The sequence below is a fragment of the Microtus pennsylvanicus genome, chromosome 15 (genome assembly GCF_037038515.1).
Source record: "Microtus pennsylvanicus isolate mMicPen1 chromosome 15, mMicPen1.hap1, whole genome shotgun sequence".
Lineage (NCBI taxonomy): Eukaryota > Metazoa > Chordata > Mammalia > Rodentia > Cricetidae > Microtus > Microtus pennsylvanicus.
Genome location: NC_134593.1, coordinates 4,927,926 through 4,955,768, shown reverse-complemented (window position 1 = coordinate 4,955,768; position 27,843 = coordinate 4,927,926). Strand labels below are relative to the sequence as shown.

The 27,843-nt window shown below is 44.0% G+C and overlaps 1 protein-coding gene across 2 annotated transcripts in view; it reads right to left on the bottom strand.

The window, feature by feature from the left end:
• Window positions 1-27,843, bottom strand: part of Lrmda (leucine rich melanocyte differentiation associated) — a 1,010,011-nt gene that overhangs the window by 420,362 nt on the left and 561,806 nt on the right. The window contains exons 4-6 of one of the 2 annotated variants that reach the window (XM_075949024.1): window positions 22,753-22,887; window positions 10,989-11,106; window positions 8,260-8,534 (exon numbers count right to left, since the gene is read on the bottom strand). In XM_075949024.1, the coding sequence (XP_075805139.1) occupies window positions 8,436-8,534; window positions 10,989-11,106; window positions 22,753-22,887 (352 nt within the window). In that variant the 3' untranslated portion in view covers window positions 8,260-8,435. Of the gene's footprint in view, window positions 1-8,259; window positions 8,535-10,988; window positions 11,107-22,752; window positions 22,888-27,843 lie in introns of those variants that run through there. The other variant, XM_075949023.1, reaches the window with a different exon arrangement.

Below are 27,843 nucleotides of genomic sequence, written 5' to 3'. Positions count from 1 at the left end.
AAGGAACGATAGTGTAGTTATTTATAATGCCAGGAAGAAGGCCAATACTGAACCGTGCTAGCATCCTAATACTAGAATTTGAGCGCTGTAAGAAAATGAAGTCATGTTTGTTTGGCCTCTTGAGTTTGAGACATTTTCTTATGCATCTGAGCTGACTGGTGCACATCGACATATCCCAACAACTATTGTAAACCAAAAGTATCCTCTCAATGTCATGTCACAGACTGTTTTGAAATGGCACAACTAGGAACATTAGCTGTCAACCTCATGCCCAAAAGAGAGTGCCAGCCCTGCCCACAGATTATATCGCTTTATCCTCACAATAGACTCTGAAGGACACACCGTAGCACCTGCCTTCACAATGGAAAGCCAGGTAGCATGAGGTATCGGTCATCCTGTGTTCTAACATTGAGTACAAGCCTGAAATGTGGAGAATACCCACCTTCTCCAGGGAGCAGCAAATCCAACAGAGCCCACAGACACGGAAGGATGTGTAGGTATTTTGTGGAGTACAGCAGCAACTATCTATTCAGAACATAAACCTTCCCCAAAGACTAGCTGAAGGCAACTTCTTGAACCATGTCAAGAGCAAAAACCAAAGCTGAGTATGTGGGAGGAATGGACAGGTCACTCAGCCAGAGAGCCTCTGTGACACCCCGGAGTGCCTAACGACAACAAAAAAGCAAGAGGAGACACATGTACATTTCAGTCGTGAGTTAAAAGATTCATTAAGTACAAGCCCCACCTCAAATTCCACACATCAAGAAAAAAAAAATGTGTGTGTATGTGTGTGTGTGTGAGAGAGAGAGAGAGAGCAAGACAGACAGACAGACAGACAGACACACACACACACACACACACACACACACACACGGAGCCTAGTCAGAGAGCATTAGTTTGCTGTTGAAAAGAAATAATGAGCTTTAATTCAGGTAATATAGCTCAAAATTTACTGTCATATTTTAAGAAGCTCATGAAAAATAAAATTATCCTACAGCTTCTTGGTGAAAAGGCTGCGTAAACCTGCTCTCGCTGACAACGGCACTGGGTGTGGCTCAATTTACACCACACGCACACAAGCACCAGGCCTTACTGATGGCACCTGTCTGCTCCTTTCAAATGCTCTGTGGGGGAACAGAGGAGCAGATGGAAGGGCAAGCTGCTCCACCAGCCTTTGGGACCCCAAGTTTACCTACTAGACAATATCCTATCTTCACACACAGGCGTGCACACACACACAACCAGTACCCTGAAAACTGCCTTTTAAACACATCCAGGAAGATGGGGTAGCTTTTCTTATTATGAACTGAGTTTCTGGAAGTGTTGGGGATTGAACCCAGGGATTCACACATGCTACGTGAGAACTCTAAGTAAGCTCCTACCCAAAGCTGCTTCTCTCTTCTCTTTTTGTTACCCCATTACATGTTTGGTGTGTGTGGGGGGGTGATATCAGGGATCTGGAAATGGAGCTCACAGCCTTACACATACCAGGCAATCCCTCTATTGCTGAACCACCCTCAACGTCTTGTCTTCAACTTTATGAAGATGTTTATTTTGTCTGGGTTGGATTGCCCAAGACCATCTGCTGTTTTACCCTACTCACCAACTTGTTCAGGGTTAATAACAGAGTAGCACAACCCTCTTCCAACCCTCACTTTTTGTGAGTGTTTTTCCCTACCTTCTTCTTAAACTTTTCTCATCTGCTGCTAATAAAAGGTGATTTGGAAGTGAGCAGGACACTCAGATGGGCTTGTGCCGCCTTCATATTGCCATTCATCTGCCATGCCAACATGTTATGTTAATGTGCAAGTGCCAGGGTCCAGCTACTAGCTTCAGAATGATGTGATGATTTGCCCTTGGGGCCTGGCATCTCTGTGGCTGAGCATTGGCCTACCCATTCTATAGGTCACAGTAAAAGCTTGATTATCTATCCTACAGTATGCTGTGTCCATGGGCCCAGGGAGACTTTCCAAGCACAGCAGAGCTCCATGAAGACATGGAGTCCAGAAGGATCTCCAGTATGTACAGCCCTGGCAGGGGGCACCAGTGCCATCATGATCATCCTTAATATGATCTTGCTTACAGCACTCACTGACTCTTTCCTCTGTTAAAGATAAGCTGCCCCCACATTCCCAACCCTCTTCCTCACCATGGCCTGCAATCATGAGGATGACGTCCTTCAGGGTGGAAAGAAACACATTAAACATAAGTTTCACTCAAGCTCATCAGACAACTGGGCTTGGAGAGAAGACCCTTATACTATGGCCCAAAGCTGCGCATGCAATATGGGATATAGTTAGTGTAGTTTGGTGAGGGTGGCGTAAGCTTCAGTGCAGCCGCGTGGCTTGATTAGCTAAGCATTTGGGAGGAAAGCATTTTTATTTGCTTTCCCGTCCCTTCTCTTCTCTTCTAAGTTTAATTTTTAAAAATAGTCAGAACCCTAAGCTGTAAGACTTCAGAAACCCTCTTTTCTAATGGATCAAGCGACTAGAGAGATGATTGTGGTTAAGCGTACTGGCTGCGCTGATGAAGGACCTGGGCTGGATTCCTAGCACTTACAGGATGGCTTGAAACCACCTATAACTCCAGGTCAAGGGGATCAGATGCCATCTCCTGTCCTACACCAGCTGCAGGCCCGCGCATGTCATACATACATTCAGGCAAACACGCATGTACATAATTTAAAAACAAATAGATCTCAGTGGTCTGAAGAGCCATCAAGCTGGAACTGTGCAGATTATTGACATAGGTGATACTTAAAGATACATCCTCAGTAGCAGCAATTGCACCAATGGGAACCTTTCCGAGCCCAGTTAAGATCATAAGCTTAAAGTCACCTTAGATACTAAAGTCACAGATCCCACAGGGGAAAGAATCTTTTGAGTAAGAACATGCCAAAGGACATTTGAGAATGTCAGGACTCATATCCAAGACAGTCACTATGAGATCTCTGATACCTTTGGCCTTCTCCTCACTTTTGCCTCTGAGTACCTTATCACCCCTTCCCTACCAACACACACACACCACCACTACCACCACTGCCACCACAGATATTTCCCACAATCCTTGGGACAAAAGGCTCTCAGTTCCACCTCTTTGACCCCAGTGGCTACCTAAGCACCAACACCAGGCTGGTGTTTTTCAGTGCCAGGTGATGTCAGACCAGATTACACTCCTTGGTCCACACAAAGCTCAACTGACTCCTCTCTCCAATACCCAAGAACCCAAAGAGCACACGGTCCAGCCTTTCCTGCTCCTCTAACCCTAGCTAAGGTGGGTCATCCTCACCCTCAGAGGGAATCCCAAAGTAGCCTAACACCTGGAGCCTTCCGTTGCCTGCTTCCTCAGTCTCTGTATAATCCATGCGTGTCACTAAAGGGCTCAGGGAATGGAGTCATAGTATCAGCATGGGAATCACGCAGAAACCCTTGCAACCTTCTTCCTATTGCTTTCCCTGATCTTTTGGTCCAGCCTCCATACTTCTCCATACCTGATCTATAAAATTTATGATATATAATGGGAAGATCCCAAGGTGTGAAGTTGACTGTCCTAAAATAAGGAATAAAAGAAGAGAATCATGAGCTGTGGGGCACGGACAGATCCAAGGGACACCCTCGTCATCTCCCTGCTCCATGAATCGAGATGGGCATCGTTTCCAATCGTCAGTTTTCTCAGCCACAGATTTGAGACAAGGGGGGGAATGAGACATGTACTAAGTAAGTAGTTAATAAAACCAGGACGCAGTGAACACTGGGTGCATGCTAGGTTCTGTTTGAACTAATACCAGGAAACTTTCTAGTGCTTAGTAAAGTACTACGATGTGGTCAGGCAGCTCTTAGACAGGCCTTGCTATCCTCAGTAGCACCAGGAAGTCTGTTGGAATTAGTGGTACAGACTGTACTCTCCAAAGTTTTTTCAGAATCAGAGGGAAGCTTCAGAGGGAGAAACATGTGGATGGGAAGGTATCCATGTATCGGACAGGTTTTTCAGCTATTCTTGGCTCAGTCTTGGTGGCTTGCAATAATCATTCCTTCCTTATGCATAGGTCTATGATAGACTGCACAGGTTTCGGTTTCAGGCTATGGGTTGGGTCTAGGTTTGCTCAGTGTGCCTCTCATGTTATTCTCCTAGTTGACGGCAAACTTACAAAGGCAGTGAGCAGAAACACAGGGCGTTTCAGGTCTTGACCAAGAATTGACAGGCTGTCACTTTCACTCACATATCATTGGCCACATCATTAAATGACTAAGACCAAGGTCAGTAGATAAGAGAAAGGTATTTCCCCATTACAGTAGCTTCCATAGCAAGAACAGAGAGAAGGACACCATTGATTTCAGACAAAATACATTCTGGCACACTTCTCCCAAATACTGGATTCCAGACTGAGTGCAGTTCCTAACAGTCTTTATCTCATCTGCTGTGTGATTTCCTGTCTTATGTCTATTCAAACACCTTTGAAGAAAATGGTCACTTCAGAAAACAGACAACAGGCCAAGTGAATCAGGCTACGAGAATATTGGGAAACTATTGGCTCTGTTGGAAACATGATACCTTTACTCAAACCTTGGCGTCCATGAAAAGCAGTTTCTATAGTATGCTCAGAGGATTCTAGAAGAACCTATAGTTTGTATCCTTGATGGCTAACGCTGATTGTCAACTTCTTCATGAGTTCTAGAACCTCCAAAGAAGCAAGAATCTCAGCATGACTGTGGGGGACTTTGTAGATTATGTGAACTGGGGTGGAAGGAGCCACCATAAATACGAGCAGGAACATTACATCCAGTTCTGGTGTTCAAAAAAAGAAAGATGCTAGCTAAGTACCAATATTCATCTCTCTCTTCTTCCTTGTCTGGATGCCTCAAGCCCCGAGCCTCATGCCTTCCCTGGCATGATAAACTAGACCCGAAACTGTGAGCCACCACAAACACTTGTTTTTTTCCTTTGCCTTTGTCACAGATGCATGTGACCTCTGACGTCCCCACTGTGAGGTTCAGATCTGTCTCTCTGAAGGTGCTGTTCCTGCTCCCGCCTGTCTGTGCTTTCAGCGCCTTGCTGCCCCCCATGCCCCCAAAGAACAGTGTTCTGAAGGCATTTACTCAAGACAGGAGGTGCTACAATGTGAAGAAACAGAGATCTGTGGATCCATCAGTGATTTCCCCTTCAAATGAATGTGACCATCAGTAGAATCAGGGACAATAATGAAAAATAAACAAACTGCAAATGTTTGGCTTCCAACACTGTTTCTAAACATATTGCCTAAGCATTTTCAAAAAAGAAATTAATTAAAAATTTTTCCTTCTCTTTAAAAGTAACTAAAAATAGAATTTGAGTGTGTTTCAAGACAAGAAACATCTGTGCAGAAACAAAACACAGAACACAAACACAGCTAGGTACTTAGAAACATCCAGAAAATCAAATGACATTTATAGCTTTTTTCTGGATATTTGGGACTAAAGAGAACTTTGAACATGTATTGACTAAATATCTAATTAACTACATGAATTGTATATGTGCCTTACAAAATTTGTTCACCGGAAGATCCAGGTTTATATAAAATATAGTTTAGAGGTTAACGTTTTTATAAATATCGAGGTGGTCTCTGATTGACTTTTTATTTTAAGTTTTACCAATCAATTTATTTTATGTGTATGGATGTTTTGCCCAAGTGTATGTGTTTGTGCTATAAGTGTATCTAGTACCAATACAGGCCAGTGCAGGCATCCGATAACCTGGAACTAGAGTTACAGACCATTGTAAGCCAGCACTTGGGTGTTGAGGATCAAACATCTCTTACCTGCAGAGCCATCTCGCAGCCCTTTGATAACCTTTTTATATATTTGTACTTGGGTTAAAAGAGGGTAACTGAAGAGATCAAAGACATACGTACATTATTTTAGAATAACATAGAATATATGAAAACACTAGGTTAGGCATCAAAATAACCATATTTTATGACCAAAGCAAGCCACTCAGCAGGGTTCCATTAAAGCGCAGCAGTCACAACAAGGGGAGATCTCTGTTCAGTTTCCTGTAGATTTGTGTGGCCCGCACATACTTCTGAGAAAAGCTACTGCTTAGTTTCCAAAGCCCTGCTACAAGGAGGTGTGTTCTGACAGGAGGGAAAGTTGGGGAACACAATCAAGAATGGGCTATGAGTTCCAGACCACGCCCATGCTTCTCCTAGAAGTGCTGCTCAATGGGACAGCGGGGGGACAGACAGCATGACAGCCACAGGTCTTCACATCAGCTCTGGGTAGATCTGGAAACTCACCACCTAAGGCAAGAGTCTTTTCTGCATCTCTAGATGGTTACACTTGGGCCGCAGAATGACTCTCTTGAAAGGCTTTGCTGCCTGTGGTTCCTGACTTTATAAGGACTGGCTGAGTCCCTGCTATAGGCCAAGCCTCTGTGCTGCAAGATGGAAGAACACAGGCCCAGTTCACAGCTTCAGGGAACTAGTAACCTGGAAATGGGTGGTTTCCTCACCAACAAAAACTGTATTCTCTTAATTCCACTTCCTGTCTTTACCGTACATTGTCTTTCCCATAGAAACGCCTAAAGACAAGAAGAAAAACAAACTGACTTTACATAGGAGAATTTTTACCTGACCAGAAATGTCGAGATTGGGACTGTATAGAGTGGTCATAGGACCAGGGAATTCTTGGTCACAAGGAACAGTCAATGTGTAGTTTAGGATAAGAATTGAACATATTTCAGTAAGTGCATTGAAATTTATTCCTTTGCGAATTTCTTGTCTCGCCCTCTCTTTCTCCCCCTTTTTCTTTCCTCTCCTCTCCTCACACCACATCTCTGAATATCTGAAGACACAATAGTCACAAAGTAGGCAAAAGTTTACTCCTATACCAGATACACATCGCACACACTGGGAACCAGCCATGCTACAAAAGGAATGTAGAATACCGGTTCACATCAAGATTCAAACATTTATGTTAACCACACTTTCACTGTAAGGAAATGACCAGAGAAACAAGTAAAATCATATGGACCTAAATGCTTTCCATGATGCTCAGTCCAGTGTGCCCTGTGTCTAGGCCCCCCATGGTTCCTCTATGGTTCTAAAGATTAAACAGGCGGCAGCCAACTTGGTGTAGATGCATGTAAACAAGAGGGCTCGGCTTTAAATAATTATGTCAAAGAAATGACAACTGTGCTCTTTGCCAGAACAGGGATGAATAATTACAAAGCCAGGACATAATTAAGCAATTGTGACTGTCGGGATGTTGAGCTGCTTCTCTGATTTGCAGGGCTGGTGTGTCGCCATACGCGCCCTCCTGGACAGGCTTCTGTGTTCCTTTGATCTTCGTTTCCCAGAGCGGCCATGGGGGTCACAGTCTGGTCATTCCAGATGCTTCTCACTGGGGGCCCTGAGCTTTCCGGTGTCTACTCCAGTGCTTGCTCTATTGACAATGGTGCGATTCGACGGCCAACATTTGACAAAGATAGATATTTTCTTTAAAATTCGGGAAATGAGTAAATCCTAGCTGTCACAGGTCCATTAAATGTTCACACACACACACACACACACACACACACACACAGTGTGCCTGTGTGTCTGAAAAAGCCCACTGTAACTATTACTATTTCTCACAAATGGCAGCATCTTTCTTTCCATAGAGCAATGCAAACACAGAGGAAAGACAGATTTGAATAAACAAAGGCAAAGTGCAGTCGCAGAGACACTGTGGCATCAGGAGCAAGAGCTAGGAAGAACTTGACTTCAAGTGTCCAGGCCTGCCAGGTACCAAGTCAGACCCCGATGACACAGGCGGCCGGCTAGTTCCTGGCCGGCTTTGTGTTTGTGTCAGCCAAGAACACCCAGTCTGCCTGTGCCCTACCTCGAAGGCAAGGGCTGTGATTGGAGAGGTGTTTTCCGTTCTCCCAAATACTTCATGTCAGGAATAAAATGAAAACAGCTCCCCAAATCACGACCTCCTTGGTCATCCATCAGAACTTTGTGCTGAATAAGCACAACAGGCCCCTGCTGCCCCAGAAAGGACAGAAGTCAACTTGAGATTCTGATTCTGTTATGAAAAATAGGGTCTTCAGCAAGTGTGCATGGCACAGCCCCAGCAGTCTGAGGGAAGGCAACTGCTTTCCACTGAGGAGCCGACTGCAGGTGTACACATGCCTCCCAGAACATACATATGTATACATACAGATATTGGACGGACATATATACCTGCATAGGAACAAGCATGTGTCTGTACACAAGGCAAGCAGACAAGAAGCAGCCTTCTGAACGCCAGTTTATTAATTCAGCAAAGAACTCATTTGGCTTTCTTCTATCTGCAGGAAAAACACCACTGCGTGTCTCAGAAAATAACAGACAAAAGCGAATTGCCTGCCATTCATCAGACATGTACAATATGAAAACCAGTAATAGCGTGCGATTGTCTTTGAATCTTGAAAGATCATCACACAGTGCACTTCACCAGAACCCCAACAACCGCAGGCCTCTTCAGGACCTTAAGCTTCTGCCACTCTCCCAGAGGGGTTTCTGAGGTCCTCTCTAGCTGGGAAAGAGAAGGCAAGATCCCCATGTTGCTTTGCCAAGGCTATTTTTGTGTCTCCCCTGAAATAATTAACGGGCATTTTTAAGTGTAATACAGTTAGTCAGGGCATTAGAGTCAATCACACAAACATGTGCTGATTCTATAATTGATTGGGAGCTAACTGAGAACCCTGAAGAGCACCACCGCTGTTGTCGCTAACGACTCAGACAGCTGCTGGCCAGTTTTAAAGAACCCTTCCCCATCATGCTCAAAGAAGAGGGATTCCAGTTCTCCCTTATCTCCACACAGCAAAACAGTCCATCCCTACTCATCTTCCTCCTTCCGGCTCTCCTGGGAACTTTCCTGTTTGCCAAAACAACCCCAGGGGAAAATACTGATCTCTCTCTCTCTCTCTCTCTCTCTCTCTCTCTCTCTCTCTCTCTCTCTCTCTCTCTCTCTCTCTCTCTCTCCAAGGCTAAAACAGCAGAGTAAGAAGAGGCCAGGCCCCATAAGGGTAAAATTCCAGCTCAGGAATTCATGATGGTGCCCTTGGGGCAACCCCACGAACTGCTCTGAGTCAGTGGTCCTTTCTTCTATGTGTCAGGGTTCTGAGACATGGAACCTTGGGAGAGAGTCAGGCACATGCAGAATACAACATCCCAGTACGAGGCCAGCTAGTTAGGACTTCATCAGATTTCCATGGGCAGTGTTACAGCTTCCAGTCCCAAAGCAAATGAGAAAAAAAAAGAATAAGAGATCTGCTCAGTGCAGTGTAGGCGTGGGGGTGAGAAAGACAGGAGGGCCAGGATCTGAGCCCAGAGATCACAAAGACTTCCTCTGCTGCACTGGTGGAGGTTGGTGATGCTGCTGACTCTGACATCCTAAGGAAAGAGGAGAAAAAGGGAGAAAGGAAAGAAGGGAGAAAGAAAAGAAGCCAAGAGATAAATTCTTTCATTTGGACAAAATGGCAAAAGCTGGAATAACTAAAGGCAGTCATGTGCACTATGTCAGGCTGATGCTCCAATAAGGAGAACTGTTAACACTTTAATAGCTATGAAATGAATCACTCAATTAATTCTCCACATGCTGAAACAGGTAACAATACATTTATCTGCCAGAATTATACCCTCCATATCATATATTTCCACAACTGTTAGCAATTTCATTCAGCATAACAGGAAATCAGTCGCACCTCATGGATTCAGGGCAAGAAGTGGCCCGAGCTCTGCTGCCAACAGCATAGCTTGATGGACGAGCTCTCATTGTTCTGCTCTGTTTTGGCGCTGTTTGGCTTTGCTTCCCAGCTTAATCACTTCCAATGCATGTACAGAGGGCTATAAGTCACTGGCTGAGGACAAACTAGGCCTTCAGGATTCCTGTGCCAGCATTTTTAACACAGAACTACAATTTCATGTGTGGTAACTAAGGAGCTGCATGGTGCTCCAGGGCAGTGAAGTTTCTAGAAAGGTGTTGTCATCAGGGTCACGGAATCTACTTGCCAGGCACAGACTTCTCAGAAGGGTCCAGATGTCTCTCAGAAAGACTACTGTGAATACCCTTCAAACTTCCTTGTGTCTGAATCCAGGACTCCAAATGAACTCTCTCAATAAACCCTGTATGTAGAGAGCATGCAGCATCCCAACACAAACACACACACACACACACACACACACACACACAGAGCCAGAAAACACTACCTACTGTGATAAGGGTTCCTCAGGGGAGTGGAACACCCCTCATCTCTGACAGAAGGAAATTACCCCATTTTAGTAGCAAGAAATAAGAGCTCCCTCCAAAGGACAAAAGGGATTGTAACCACCCCATAAACACAAAATTCCCAGAGTATTCTTTGTCAGCCATAGAACTGCTGAGAAGAAAGCACTGAGGAGGCCTAAAAAGCACCACTAGACCTTGACAGAGCTTTTTCCACATTTCCGCCCATCTCCATTCCCACCCCATTGCTCTGCTAAGATGCCACAGCCAAGGGAAATTATTGAAGAAACTGATTTCTGCAGGCTTAGAGTTTCAGAAGGTGAGTCCATGACACCCATGCCAGGGAACATGGCTGCAATCAGGTAGGCATGGCAGTGGGGCAACCGCTGAGTGCTGACTTTCTGATGCACATAACTGGAAATGGTGAAAAGCCCACAGTCCCAGTCACATATTCTGTCACTAAGGCCACACTTCCTAATCCTTCCCAAACAGTTCTACCGCATGGAGACCAGTATTCAAAGACATGAGTCTATGGGAGCCATTCTTATTTAAATAACCACAGTGTCTAACAAATAATGTCTCTTCAGATAAAGTGACAGGAAGACCCAAATTACATCCAGCCAACTGCATGACTGGTCAGCTCGGCATCTGTGACTGACCCCTGGTGTGTAGTCACAACTGCATGCCAAATGCACAGGAAGACATTACCCATGCTCCTCAGAGCAATTAATAGAGGAAGAAAAGTAGACAAGAGCAGCTCACCTTGGGCTTCACCACCTTCATGAAGGCCCCTCTCACCAATGCCTCCTCCCGTTCTTGTCTGGTGACCTTCTGGGCATCCAGAAACTTCAAATTGGGCAACTTGTACAGAACAAAACACCTGGGAGAACAAGGCAGAAACAATTCAAGAAGGTTGGAGTGACAGCTTCAGGGATGTGGGTAATGTGACTGAACCTTGCGAGTCTATGCAAGGCTCTAAGGATTTAGATCTTAGCCACTATCTTCCTACCTCTCCTCCACAGATTTTCCTCTTTAGGGGAAATTTGAAGGGTTCTGTACTTTATACTGACATACAACCAAACTTGAGTAAAAATTGTGCTTGGCCCAAGCATGGAAGCACAACTCATTAGAACTAGCCTACTAGCAGGAACATGACAATGTATTCCTTTCTTCAATCCTGAGAAATAAGCCCCACTTCAACAGGGAAAGTTCCCAGTAAGAGTAACATAAACCTTGATTGGTTGTACCATATATGCATCTGCCATTAATAGGAAACATGCGTATCACTCTCATTATTGATACAATAGATCTGCAAATTGGAGCTGAGGCTGGAGGCCAGAATTTCCCAGATAGAACCTTAAATGAGACCTAATAAGCTGGATGGCTTTGGGGTAGAAGTAGGGCATGCCCGTAGCTGAAAACTGCTTCACTGATGACTCAAGACAGTCTTCAGTACTTTCTGTCATCATTTCTGGGTGATTTCCACTATGCAGTACAGAGATGATCTTTATCAAGGACAAACAAGAAGCAGAGAAAATTTCTAGGGTATCTTAATATCCAGAAAATACAGGGTGGCCTCTGTTCCCTTATAAAGAATCATTAGTACCCCTGATAGACCACCAAGGATAAGCCAATGGTTATATGTGTGATGAATTGCTCTCAAATGGACGTGTGTAAAGGGTATTGACAAGAAGATGCCCTTGGACAGGGTATATGTTTATAAGTGTATAAACATATAGACACTTGTCTCTACTTTCTTGCTTCCCATCAAGACCACACTCTATCTCTATCACATGAGCACTTGTTCAGGTTCTCTTCTGTTTTAGAAGGAAAAGTGAACACCCAATGTCAAGAACAATGGACAGTCTCTAAAGAAACCTATCACTTCCTGCACCCACCTCTTCAGAATCCTCTCGTCTTCCAAATCCCAAATCCAAACACTTCTCACCTCTAAGCCTCAGTGTTGTCTTCATTCTAACTCTCCTAGAATACACTATTAGCATCCACTCCAACATGCTATCAATTTCTAGATATTTCCTTGTTATTCAAGTAATGAATATCCTTACCTAAACATCAACCTTCTCAAAGGTTTACTTTCATTATATCTTGGAAACTAAGTCAAGAATGAATTCAATAGCCTATCCATTCATTTCAGCTGCACAAACATTTCTTGAGTACCTATTATCTGCTAGGCCCTAGGGACATAGAAATGATTATGATACCTCACCGCTCTCAAAGGAGTTCTTACTATAGTTCTTACCAACTAGAAACCCATAAGGCTAAGTTATGGATGGGGTCATTATGGAAAAACAGAAAACACTCAAAAACTAAATGAAAAAGGAAGAATATGCTATCTCAAACAGGCTTCATAGAACCACGTTCAAAAGCAACCCAATTAAAATTTTATTAGTGTAGATATTACTTGGGCGTGCACTGCGCCTCCCTCTCTACTAGAACCTTGAATTCCTAGAGCCTCCTTCCACATCCATAAGGTAATTTCAAGTCACCAAATGACCTTTATAAGTTTATTCAGGTAAAAGACCTGGCTATCACTCAAGAGACAGCAGTTTAAAGACATACCCCATCCCCGGACTCTTAAAATCAAAACATATTAAAATTATTTTGCAATTAACTTGAATTAATTCACTTACGAATTAATTTATTATTTCATGTAAGTGAGCAAGCATCTGGGTACTGGGCATAGGTCAAAAGCCAATATTCCAGAACCAGTTCTCTCCTTTGATTTTATTGATGTAGGGGCTCTCTTCTGATTTTGCAGTGCTTTGTACTATAGTTTAACTGGCCCAGAGCTTTTGGGCTCCTGTCTTTGCCTTGCATCCCCCTATGGGAGTGCTTGGGATTAGAGATGTACACCATCACAGTCCCAGGGATGAAACTCAGGTCAGTAGGTCATCAGAAATCCCTTTACAGTCCATTCCAAGACTAAAGGTCCTTCTCTCTCTCTCTCTCTCTCTCTCTCTCTCTCTCTCTCTCTCTCTCTCTCTCTCTCTCCCCCCTCCCTCCTTCCCTCCCTCTGTCCCTCTCTTTCTTCCTCCTTCATACACTCTCTTTCTCTCTCCCTCCTTCTGTCCCACTCTCATTTTCTTCTCCTCCTTCTCCTCCTCCTCCTCCTTCTTCCTCTCTCTCTCCTCCCTCCCTCTCTCTCTCTCTCTCTCTCTCTCTCTCTCTCTCTCTCTCTCTCTCTCTCTCCCCCTCCCTCCTTCTCACCTCTCTCTTGCTTTCTCCATGACTTCAATCTATTACCCCTTTCCTTTTTTCCTCAATCCCCTCCCTAACCCCTCCCAACACCTCTGATCTCATCCAAAACAAGGCAAAGGGCTCAAATGTTCTTTCTACCCTTTAGCAGAATTCCCATTGGTCTCAGACTGTCAGAGAAAACTTCCATCTCCTGCTTATACTGGCAAAGTCTTAATGACAACAGATTCTTTCAAATAAAGACATGTACAGACAGAAACAATATGTCAGGAGTGACGCTCAAAGGAGTAGAGACACCCACTAAGTGTAGGGTGGGAAAAGATGAATATTCAGGTGAGGACAACATCAGTATTAGAAAATCAGCCAGTGTTTAATGATGGAGTGAAAGATGCCTTCATGGGGCTGCCAGGAACCACGATGACAACAGACCGCGCATTGTCATTTCGCCTCACTTTGGATCACAGCTCTGAAATCAAAGGAGGAAGACAGAGAGGTGCTGGCTTTTAAGCTAGTTAAAAATTTTAGATGACAAAGAGCTGCTGTTTTCAGACATTCTTCTGATAGTTGGAGAGACAGCCTATGACACAGTCTGCCAATCACCGCTAAGTGACTTCACTTCCATCCTAAGGGCCACTGAGTGTTCCCAGAGAGGATGGTTTCCAACCCATTAGGATCAGAGTAGGGACACTGGCAGGATAACAAACCAACATAGGCTACCCATCCCCAATAGATCAATTAAAGAGACAAACTAATAGTGAAAAGGAGAAAAAAGAGACACACTCAATGTCACCAATAGGGAACAGGAACAAGGAGATCCAGTGATTCCCGAGTCCATCTTTATGGTCCTAAGATGATATTTAGTTTTAAATGGAGAGCCAGAGGTATGCACAGCTAAGCAGTTCTGTTCAAGGAAGAGTTCTGCCTTTCTCCACTTGTCTCAGCTCAGGTGGCTCCTGCAGCAGAAACTGACCAGCTGTAACTCTCTTTCAGAGAGACAAGCTCCCTCTGGTTGGCACCAGGTTTCCAGGCTTTTCCTTCTTCTAGCATGAGATTCTGAAGGAAATTCCAAATTTCTTGTAACCTACAGGCTGATAGCCGAAGGGAAGGACACAGGTGACTCTTTGGAAGAGTATCTTTATCCCAAGGGGTCTGTGAGATGCTGCTCATTTTGAGTCTGATCCCTGTGGCCCACAGCAAAAGGAAGGAAATGATACCCGAGTCGTCTCGTGACCCCACATGTGATCTGTGGTAAGCAAGCATCCCGAACACATGTCAAACACGCATATATACACACATACACATGCTAATAATAAATGATATACTTAAAAAAAATTAAACGGGGCTAGAGATGTAACTCTGCAGTTAAGGGCACTTTGTGCTCTTCTAGAAGAGCAAGTGCAGTTACTAGGATCCACAGCAGGCGGCTCCTAACAACTGTGACTGTAGTTCTAGACGACCTGACACCCTCAAGCGCACCTCAGTGGGTACTCATCCACATGTAGCAAATACTCACACATACACAGAGACACAGAAACAAAACTGAAGATTTAAGCTTCAGTTAAATGAAGGGGCTAAGCAGGGTGCTGAGAAGGCAAGGAAACACAGAAAACAACTTCTGCTCTCGATCTGACCTGCGTTCTAGCATAGCGTTTACCTTCTAGCACAGTGGTTCTTGACTTTAGCAGGCATCCTCGTGACCCACGGGCTTGTTAAAGCACAGACGCAGGCCCCAGCCCTAGAGCTTCTTACTGAGGCGAGCTGGACAGAGGCCTGGAATTTATGTTTCTAATAAGTTCCCAGGTGATGCTGCCTCTGCTGGCGTCCTGCTGAGAACCAATGTCCTCGTGAAAACAACACCACAAGGACTAATAGTTGGGAAATTATGAGCGCAATGAGGCAGCCAGGAGTCTCCTTCCCAGTTCAGCCAACAGTCTACCTGTGCTACACAAAGCCCAGCTAACAGTCACATTCCCCAGGTCCTCCTGCCCCCTGATGACTTAAAATAGGCTGCAGCAGTCCTGCCAAGTGATAAGCTGGTGGGCGTCCAGCCTGCCTGTCCTGTGCTGGTCTTAGGAGATCTATTTCCCTTTGTTCTAGGTCGTGTCAAAGTGTCACAAGCTGCAGCTTCAATCCTGAGTATAATACAAGTTTGCCATAAAAACACAGGCGCAGATTGCCGAAGCCACAGAACAAAGGCTTTTACAATATCAATTCCACCCTTGTAAATTTAATCCAGGGTTATTTGTTACACCCAAATCTCCTTACCGTGATGTATGACTTAGTTACTGGGGTTATCACAGCCGTATCCTAAAGTTGCTTAGTACATAAAACATCTCAGCTAACAATGCAGGGAGGTTAACTCCCCCAGATAACCTGCAATCACAAGGGCTAGTGCAGATGACATCCCTCTGTCGGCTCACGGGAGCTATTGATGGTCCAATCAGTTTGTTTTGAAGGAAAAGAACAACAAAAGGCCAGTAAACTTATTCAGACTGTCAACAGGGGCTATCGGGAATGGGACTTGCAGGTAAGTAATTCTGGGTGTTTTAAGGCTATTATCAAACAGCAATGGTTGAAGGAAGAGACAGCTACTAATAACACAGAAGGCAGCCATCATAAACCACTTTATGGCAGAGCCCCCTTGTCCATAAATCCGGTGACACCCGGAGACAGCTTCAGATTTATAAAACTGCTTGTTAAGCCGGGGCAGTGCTTAATGAGAAGAGATCAGTCTACCTCAAGCCTCACATCCCTAGCTGCAGAGGGCAACTCCAATTTTTCTGACCTTCTCAAGGTGGCTGGAGGGAAAACCCAGGCCTAGAGGTGGTAAGCCGGGAGGTCCTGTTGGCTGTGATATGGAAGGGGATGTTATCAGAATGGTAGGAAATCCAGCAAAGGTACTTAAATCCCCACTTGTCCCCATGTGGAGACAGATTTCCTGAAAATGAGAGGCCACCACCCAGAGATTATCATGGTCCCTCTCTACTCATGTAAAATGGTAGATTTTCTTCAAGGATCCTTTAATGACAAAGCTGAAACTGGAAGGAGGAAGGAACAACTCCATCCTTTTGTTATTATTGAAAAATCAATCTTTTTTCTCTGATATCAATGGCATTCTTATTATTACTATTTTTTATTATTGTTGTTGTTGTTATTATTTGCTTAGATGTCAAAGAGAAGAGAAAGGCTTCTCTTGACCTGTCTGCTCCAGAACAATTGTCTGCTCCCCAGTAATAGCATGAACCACAGATGGATCCCATGAGTCTCTAGGATCTGCTAGTGGGGTTGGCAGCCATATTTCTTTCACCAAAATAGTTCAAGACTCTCACAGGTTCTCAGGAGAACTGAGACACAGAGTGCTGGGTGGTTTCTCCAAGGCGTGTATGGCATTCAATGCTTCTTCATGTTATTTCCTGGCACCTTTTTACTCCCATTAACCAGGAGTTCTGCCTGGTGCCCTGCAGGCAGTCATGGATGCCCTCTCGCTGTTCAGCTTAACAGAATGGAGCAAGGTTTCCAACACAACAAGGCAACTTTGCTGTCAATTGGATGACGTCACTCCATTTAATAATACTGCTTATCTCACGCTGGTCAAGAGTGCTGGTCAGCTACTGAAGGTGTTTGAGTAGTAAGAGAAACCACCAAGGTTTGCATGCAGCTTCTTTGACAGTCCAGAGCTCTTAAAGATTAAGGGGAGACATGTAAAGAAGAGCGGTCATCACGATGAAAAGTTGGAGGAGGGAATTTGCAGGGCAGAGTAAAGAGGGCTCATGTCTGGAAGTTTGAGCTGCCCTTATGAGCCTCAGTTTCCCTCTCTGAGGCATGAAAATGGACCTCGGCCTTCTTAAAACACTACTTTGCTTGGATTCTGTGCTCAAAGCTGACTGACAATAAATGCCTCTGTTAGGTCCCTTCCTGACATACCAGTTTGCCCAATTGCCTTGCATAACTACTCCCTCCTAAATCCAGGGAGAGGAAGACAGCCAGAAACCACCAATGAAGACCAAGACTGATGAACAAACACTGAGCAGGGCAGCTCCAGATGCTCTGAGAGACAACAATGATCTCACGCTAATGAGCCGAGGTGAGCTCACCTACAGCATTAATGAATTGGCCTGCTGACTGGAAAAGGCCAGCTGATTTGGCTCACAGGTCACCAACAGCATGTTTGAAGTTTCTGTGCAAACAATACACCCACAGGACTGTCCAAGGCTCTGTATGGAGGGGAACCAGCAATTACTGTGTGGGCTTCTGTCCCTTTGATCTCTATGTCATGACCTTTGCTTTCTTGTGATCATCAAAGCCAAGATTGCAGATTAGCTGGGGAATGCTAGCTGGGTTATATAAGCCACAGGTTTTACAGCTCCCATTTAGTGGGAAACAGCCATGGGTGGTAGCCCAAGGTGGCCCCAGATGCCATCGGAGGGTCCCTCCCACCTTTCTTTTGGTGGGGTGCTACAGACAGTGGGCAGGCCTCAGGGCTGCTGCCTACCAGGGAACAAAGAAAAGGCATGTATTTTAAATAACTTAAAGTTTTAAGGAATATAGAGAGACCCACTTGGGGGTGTTTGTGTCCCTAAAGGAACAGAAATTGGAAGAAAATGCATACCAGAGCGTGATGCAAAAGAACAGCCCCAAGCCTGAGAGCCCAGATTTCTTATTTGAAAGGTGACATTCAGCATTTATTCTCTGTTGACTTTCAGCCATCAATCTTCCCGAAGAAAAAGAAAAAAAAAGTCAAGAAAGTGATACCATCTAGGGGTCTTGATGGGGTTTGTTTTCTCTGCCAGGTAAAGAATTAGAAGGCAGGAAATACCTGGAGTGAGACAGAGAGAGGCAGAGGAATCTTACACACAGCGAGCAGGAGCAGACAGAAGGCGCAGTGGGAGATAGACTTTTATCAGGGGGAAGAGACATAAATACAGCAGGCACACTGGGAAAAAGACAGGGCAGAGGAACTCAGGAAACAGCCTAGGATCTCCTTGAGGACTCATGGCTTTAAGGGTCTGTGAAGGGGGTCATTCTCACCAAGTTCCCAGTTGGTTGGTTTGAACAAAGGCAGGAAGGTTGATAGGTCCATACCTTAGGGGTGAGCATATCCTGACAAGGCTTGAACTTGCCCATAGGCTGAGAGCCATGTGGTGGGATAAAAGTCTTTGTTTGTAAGCTGACAGACTTTTCTCAGAGGTCAGGAGTATGAGGAAGAAGCTGGCCATCTTGGAATTTCACCGTCTATTATCATGTGGTCATGGCACACTCTTTGTCTGTCTACAGGGAAATCTGTCCATCTCCTAGTCCCTTGAAGAATGACCAGAAAAGACAAACTATTCTGAGCTCCAGGTCTCCCACCCCTGACTTATTATTTTGATTTTTGATGGTATCAAAATCTGCAAGAGGCCTAAGTTCATGTCCATTCAACACTCATCCCATAATGGCAGCACTGTGTCAACACAGGGAATATAAGTGACTTTAAAGTCCTGTGATAAGGTGACCATCGCCATGTCTCTGCCATAAGCAGTGGCAAAAGGCAAAGGGAACCCCAGACATGGTTACACTCCTACCCCAGGAAGTCCAGGGCTCTGTCCAAGCACACAGTAGTATGTCTGTGTTCACAGAGGAATGTGAGCCTGTTTTGTTGTGGGAATACATGACAAGAAAAGCCAAATGGCCACACAGAGGTTAAGAAGAAACCAAAAGGGTGGGCACTGGGGCGTGGGGAGGAAAAGATGGAAGAGACAGCACAAGATGCAGAAATCTAGTCACTCCCCACCCCAGGTCTGGTTCTTGGCCACAACACAAACAAAAACTGAACCAAAATCTTTGAAATCAACATCTCCCCTGAGAATGAAACAAGGCATACTTGTTTTGATGGACGGCTGGGTGACATAAATATTACATCACATGACCACAGAGGATGCCAATCAATTGGAAAATTTTTTCAACAGCTCTAAATGAGCCACAGGTTCTTGCTTCTGAATGCACTCCTTTAAGGCTCCCTCTACTGCTTGCATGATTAATAGAAGAAGCATTGTCAGAAAACATACTTAAAGTGAAAACCAGTAAACTGTAGAAACATCACTCACTGTTAAGTCATTTCCTAGCAAAAAGGTCGTATAAATTCACACAGGGGCTCCACTAGGATGATCTCGGGAATGGCAGAAAGAAGGTGGACCTCACACTTGGTGGATGGCGGGCAGGAAAAGTGCTTACCCAATTTGGGGAAGGCAGCCACACCGCTTGGTATAAATGCATATGCCACAGGAACTCTGATTTCGAAAGTCATATTGGGAAACCCTACAGTTTCTCAGGGGTAAATGAATCACCTCCTAGGCTAAGGAAAGTGGGGCTACCAAAAGACCATAGAGCTGAGCTGCATCTGGCCTGCACCCCCTTCTTCCAAATGCAGGGCTGACAACTTATCAAGCCAACAATAAAAAAATGAATAAAAGATTTAAGCACGTTAGAGGACGTTAGCATTTCCCCTCACGATGCAGTGAAGGTGTAACTGAGTAGGAGAGCATTGCTGTCTCTATGGTTCCTGGTTGATGCCTTTTCTTCAAGTGTGAGGAGCCAGCAGTCACTGTGCAGATGACTTATGGGGTTTCAAAGGCAATTGTGGCTAGATGTGATTTGGGCTGTGTGCAAGCTCTAGAATCCAGTCCCTCCTGGCAACACTGTCATAAATACACTAACAAACAGCCTTCCCGGCTACATCTCTCACGTCCTGCTAGCAACACAGACCTGGGGTGGGAGGACATGCTTAGGAGACTGCCCAGGTGAATCCCTAAGAAGGATTGCTCTTACAGAAAGAAAACCTCTGCGAAAGCTGTGCCGAATGACTGAGACTTGGAGTGAGTCTGGATGAGAGCAGTGGCTTGCTAACTGATCTGGTACCAAAAGGGCAGTGGACCGCATGGGACTCAAAGATCCCCATGACAACCTAGAAATACACAGTTCTAAGCAGAGCAAGTAATTCCAAACATCTCCCGTATAGTCCCCAGCCAGTTCTCCATGTTAAATATGACTTTAGGTTTGTACTGGGCTTCAGAAGACAAGGACCTCCGCCTTACTCCCTGAGAACTGTTCTCTCAATGTGGGCAAGTCTACAGCAGTGAGAGGGATGTGTATGTGGGTGCGCAACATGGTGAGATGGTAAACCCAACATGGATTTGCTGCCAGAAGATTCACAGACTCTGGGCTGACACAGAGTCATTAAGAACCTCTGACCTAGACAGTCACCCCAGCTTTAGAGGTCTTTCTGTCAAAAATGGAACTCCATATTAGGCTTTCTATTCTCACTGCTTGTACGGTGGAGCTTAGTATTCTTTGTCAACCTGACCAGTTCCAAAATCAACAATGAAGAATTTGCTCTTCTCCTCATTTATACCCCTCAAAGCCCTATATCTGAGACCAAACAGAACAAGGCAGAAACAGAAAATTCCTCCCACTTGCTCTCCCCCTTCTAAGAGAAGAAAACAACTTCTCTATGCTTGTATTCACATACTATGTTTGGTTGCATGAATATATATGTGAATGTGAGTATACACACATAGATGTAGATAATACACATGCACATTTATATATATGCAATATATGTATATATATATATATATATATATATATATATATATATATAATGAATGGAACAAAAACATAAAGAAAAACATCAGAAAGTAAAGAAGAACTTTTCAAACAATGGTTTATGAAACATACTTATTAGATAAACTATTTTGGATTTGACCTTCCAAGATACATTTTAAAATTTCCTCCAAGATATGGAATAAATCTAGGTACCTACTAAAAGATGAAAGGATAAAGAACATATATTTACAGAGAATTTAGCCATAGTGAAGAACAAAATCATGTTGTCTGCAAGAAAATGTATAGAACTAAAGGGTATTACATAGAGTAAAGAAGTCTCATGTGCTTTATCTTACATGTGGAATCTAGGATTAAATAAAACAACAAAAATACAATCTCAAGTAGTGGTGATACCACAGCAGAAAGGGAAGTGGACAGGAGGGAGCCAGGAGATGTTCGGTACAAAGAAAGTCATGAGAGTATGATACTATTAAAGAACAGTAGATATATAGTATATATGAAAATATAACAAAGAATCTCATTAATGTGACAATTAATATGTACTGAGAATTATAGTAAAAAGACCAATGCAATTCTAAAAAACGGTGGTAAAAGAAGGTACTGTGTTTAAAGTGACCCCTTCACACATCTTGTATCAGACAACTTCATAATTAAAAGTTGAAAACAAAGTTATAGAAATCAATTAAACTTCTAAGCAATTAAACAACTCAAAGTGAGAAATGAGCAATGTGTTCTGGCCAGATGGCAACTGGATTTCTCCTATCAAAAGTCACACTCAAATCTAGAATAGCATACCATGGTTGGAAATTTCTCTAGTGGAGAAAGACCTTCAAGAACAATTTTTCTTTCAAGCAGGATTCTTATTTGTTCTGAGTCAGTATAAGAATATACTCAAAGGTCTACAAAATTAATCATGAAACTTTGAAATGAACTTAAGTAAAAAGTTCTTCTTTACAGAAGTGCACCTGAATCCCCACTTTACGTTACTTATGTCTCTGGGTTGGGCTTTTTCTTCCTTTTTTAAAATTCTTTTTCCAAATCCATAATGACTTTCAGTGTTACAATTTTGCCCTGATACACAATGATTATTCCTGCTACATTTCTTTGTAGGTCATCAGATTTTTACATAAAGCACAGTAGGACAAGTCCTTCTCAAACTATTGTCCTCTTTTCCCAACCTTTCTGGGCTGTTTCCCAAGAGCTTGTAACTTGTAAAACCTAAAATGCATATGAACTAGCCCATGAGAACTATTTCTCAGTCCCTGATCTCAGCTCCCATAAACCCAACAAAGAAAGAAAATGACTCTGTCCATTAAAGACAACAGTTTAACACAATCTCCGGATGTCTGTGGGTACTTACAAACATTAACACAATCTCTGGATGTCTGTGGGTACTTACAAACATTAACACAATCTCCGGATGTCCGTGGGTACTTACAAACATTAACACAATCTCCGGATGTCCGTGGGTACTTACAAACATTAACACAATCTCCGGATGTCTGTGGGTACTTACAAACATTAACACAATCTCCGGATGTCCATGGGTACTTACAAACATTAACACAATCTCCGGATGTCTGTGGGTACTTACAAACATTAACACAATCTCCGGATGTCCATGGGTACTTACAAACATTGACTCTGCAACCCACACTATCAGTGCCCAGAGGCTCCTGTTCCCTTCTGCCACCATATGAACACTCACCTGTATCTCTTATAGTCTTCCTCATCCTTCTCCAAACTGACCAGCTCATTGGGACATGCCACATTTCCCAGCAGGCTGAGGTACTCCAGGGCTGGTGTCGCTTTAGCCAGTTGATCGAGGAGGTGCTCCAATTCGGTAATGTGCCAAAGGTTAAGGATCATGTTCGGGGGAAAAAACAAAAGGCTTAGCAGGAAGTAGGAGGCATATGTGACAGGCTAGGCTATGGGAGTCAGTCTCCTATCACTATGACAAAAACAGGGCAACGTAAGAAGAGCTCACAGTGTCTGAGGTTCCACCACCTTCCAGAAGCATCACTTTGTAGGCTACACCTTTGGGGAGCATTGTGAACTCTTATAATATAAAGCGCCCATCTAAATCATAGCACAAATATGTTTCAACTCCTAAAAACAAAAATCAATTTTCAGTCAATCATGCTAAAAGATGGAATTGTCATTCTAGCTCTCTACAGAAAACATCTCAAATATCATTATGTTATGAAACTATAAAGAAATTTGTAAGAAACAAGGTTTTGAAATGGGCATATCTAGTATAAAAAGATTTCTGTCCTTTCTAGTTAATTTAACATTTTTGATACTTGTCAACTTAATTTTTTAAATTTGCTTTGATATATTTTCATTCCAACTGAATATTGTTTTTATTCTCATACTTGTTCTCCATATTATCTTAGTTTTGCATTGTTAAGGATCCAACTCAGGGCCTTGCCATGGCAGGCAAGTGTTCTGACACTGGGCCATTCCTCTAGTCCATTAACAGCCTTCTCATGCATAATTTTATGTTATATAACCTTTGTTTTGTTGAGAGGGATCATTTTTGCTATCTAAGCTCTACACTCTAGAAAAACTGCATCTTTCCTTGGCTGGAAGACCTGGAAGGGCAGATCCCTTTAAATGTCCTGATCATGGACAATCTGGGCAAAAGCATCTTCAGACTCTACAGTGCTTCAGCTCTCCCTGCCAACGAACCTGGTGCATCTCTAGGAGTCTCTTTCATGTGGTATGGTGGAAATTCCTCTGTTCTAAACCTTCCCAGCACCCTACTAAATGACAAATCAGGGTGCGCAAGCAGTTACCCACAACCACAGCACCGCCTGCAGTATGTTCTGTACCAGCCCTCCATCTTTCTTGATTCTGCCACCAGAGGAGGAGTCAGTTTTCATTGACTCCTCTATCTCCTGGGTTAACAAGAACAAACATAGCTCCATCCTGCCTGATTGTGAGCGGAGATGGACCTTCTTAAGTCAGTTGTAAAATTAAAACAAGACAACGAGTGGCAGAAACTCTAGGGTGTCCAGCTAACCAAGACCATGGCAATGAAATGACCCGGGAGGTGCTTGGAAGGGCAGCATTGCTTCAAGCTTCCTGGTACTATGACAACTCTCCCCAGCTGGACTCTCGGAACAACTTTGGTTTCCCTCATCAAGGCTTCTCCAAAGGACTGGCATTCAGGAAAATTTGTTTTGCTGGTATCTACAGTAAGTTGTCATTGTAGAGCCCAGCTGTTGGGGCAAGGCTTGGCAGGAGTGGTTCTATATGGAGAGTCAAGACCACGGTGGTGTCTTCCTTACAAACTTCAAGATGATGGGAAGTGAGGAGCCTCCTGGCTGGCATGCAGGTCCCATTGCACAGGAGCCAGAGTGATTTCCCAGCCGAGAGTAGAACTTCCTCACCTTTGGACTCATCTCCAGGTCAAGGGAAAGGTCTTACAACCACTGGGGAATGTTAACCATGGTAAATCCTAATGTCAGACCTTTGAAGGCTAAGCACATAGTATAATGATTTATTTGCACCCCTGCATGCATATATGTATCTGAAATATTATCATGCCAAAACAAAATCTAAGAAAAATGAGGTTAAGGGTCACACAGCCAGTAAATGAAAGAGACTATATTCAAGTGTCAGTCATTCCTAGGAAGATAAATTACTCAATTTCTAGCACAAAGGGTGAAATCAAAAGACTGAGGAATGAAGAGTTTAGTATGTTTTGGGGGAAGATCATACATCGCCATCCAGTTCTGCTATCTGTCTCAAATATTTCAGTTTAGGCTTGTGTTTTCAAAGCACTGTGGTTTTATCTTAATGTCCCAAGAAATTTGAGTTAGATGCACCAGGAAGCAACAAACATCTGTGGGTGTTAACAGAGTGGCTTCCCATAGATCATCCTGCTTCTGCTACCCACGGACACTTGAAAGTATGTATGTATTTATAAGAAACCAAGGGCCCTGAAAAAGAAAACATGCTTTCTCAAGATGATAAGAACCTGCTGTTAAAAGAGAGATTCAGGGGCTAGAGAAACGGCATGCTACTCTTGTAAGAGATGGGAGTTCAGTTCCCAGCACAGACTTCTGGTAGCTCACACTCACCCATAATTCCAGCTTCAGGTGACCTAAGACTCTTTGCTGCTCTGCATTGTCACCTGTGCTTACATGTACATACCCACACATAGACACACATACATACCCACACATAAACACACATACATACCCACACATAGACACACATAGACACAATGCATACCCACACATAGACACAATGCATACCCACACATAGACACACATAGACACACATGCATACCCACACATAGACACACATACATACCCACACATAGACACAATGCATACCCACACATAGACACAATGCATACCCACACATAGACACACATAGACACACATGCATACCCACACATAGACACACATACATACCCACACATAGACACACATACATACCCACACATAGACACACATAGACACACATGCATACCCACACATAGACACACATACATACCCACACATAGACACACATACATACCCACACATAGACACACATACATACCCACACATAGACACACATACATACCCACACATAGACACACATACATACCCACACATAGACACACATACATACCCACACATAGACACACATACATACCCACACATAGACACACATGCATACCCACACATAGACACACATGCATACCCACACATAGACACACATGCATACCCACACATAGACACACAAACATACCTACACATAGACACATACACATACAGACATAAACACACATACCCACACATAGACACATATGCATACTCACACATAGATACATATGCATACCCACACAGACACACATGCATACAGAATACTTTCTAAATGGGAGGTCCAGTTTTGTGACGTAACACACCGGTCTCCTTGCATATCCCAGCTTCATAACATGGAGCTCTAATCTTTCTTCCTGTTTGCACTCTGATTCGAGCTAGTCATCCCTTTAGCAGATGTGGTGACACAAATAGAAAGAAAATGAAGTATACGTTCAAATAAAGCCAGCTTCTCAAAGGGAAGGGCAGGAGAAGACAATGTAATTGTTCAAAGGTTAAACATCTATCCTCTCCCAAATTTTCAGCAGGTTCCCTACTTGGGGCTGAATATTCGGAGATCACATGATGGAGATCAACACAGAAGCTCAAGGCTGCTGGAGGACAAGCCAGGGAGAGCGTGTGTGATTGGTGGGTAAGAGAGATTGAGAATACAGGCAGGGGTGGGTGTGGGTATTCTAGTCCATGGCCTCTGCTTAATTACCTAGCCACTCGACAGGGATCCAAGGAAAAGCTGTGCTGGGAATACACAGCAGAAGAGAGAGAGTAAGAGATGACCCGAGATAGCCCAGGAGGACTCTGCACTGAGGACTGAATCCGCATTGAACAAGAGATGATAGAACAAAGGCCGTGGGGAAGGGAGCAAGAGGACCTGTAGAGATGGGGATGGATGCATGCATTGGCGAACTAAAAAAGACATTTTCCAGATGCTACAGAGTCTGGACCCTGGAATCTCCTCTGTGAGCCAAATTCCAGAAGCCCCAGATGGGAGCAGGGTCTTGCTACATTGGCAGCTGGATCCTCTCACATGGAAGTCCCTCTTCTTGCAAAGGGTTGCTTCTCTTTGGACTTTCAGAATCGAGCGGGGTGTGTGGTGGGATTCAGAGGCAGCCTAAGTGGGGTCTAGATAAAGCCATGCCTGTGGCAATCTATGAATTTTCCAGAAGCTCACAATCTCTGAGTTTTCAAAACAAACAAACAAACAAACAAACAACAGCAAAGAGATTATTTGTCAGTAATTCCCAGATCATAGAAAGAGGTTAGAATTACAGTAAAATATAAAAGTCTAAGAAATACATTCTGCCCCTGAAGATGGTGGCTTTAGTCAAATGACTAAATGGTTTTGCTAGGATGATGTCATAGTGACTTTTGTCAACTTGACAGGAACTTAGGCATACCAGAGGAGACGGGATCTCAGTGGAGGAGTTGACGCCATCAATTGCTAATTGACATCAGGGGTGATACCATCCCTGGGCAGGTGAGCCTGGGCTGGATGAAAAGAGGAGTTGAGAAAGCCAATAAGACGCTTTATCATGAAAATAAAGTAAGATCTCACAGAGAGGAGATGCCAAGGCTGGTGTAGATATCTACAGAAAAGACCTGTTCTTTATATGCCCACCTGGGTCATATGCACATTTCTTCTGCATTTGCTGTGCGGCTTGCTTTCATATCACGGGTAGGACTTCACAAGCACTTGGTCACCAGGGCCTGGGCCCTAGAATAATCCTTCCAAATACTATGGTGCATACGGCCCATTAAAGACAGGCGGTTGAGCCAATGCCAGCACTGACTGCACACGTAAGAGTGAGGCTATTTTAGACTATCACTGGTTAAAAAAAAAATCATGGCTGCCTGAGTGACACAAAATAAGACCATCAGAAGGGCCATCCAGCTGAGCTCTGATTCCCATAGGACTGAAGTGCGGAGGACACTTGTTCTGTGGAGTGGATCATTACGCTACATGAGCTAGCTGGCAGAGCCTGCATGGGGAGCTTCTCACGGGACAGCACCAGCAATACCCTTGTGTAGGACTGAGGGGACTTCACGGCACGGAGTTTTAATCTGAAGAGGCAGGCTCAGAGTATTCGGCTAAGAGGAGGGCACACACTGTTGTCTGCTTTTTCCCACCTTGCAGACTGTAACTGGATGGGGAAGCTGATTTTCGCCATGCTGCTGGTAGATGGGGAGGAAAGAAATTGCAT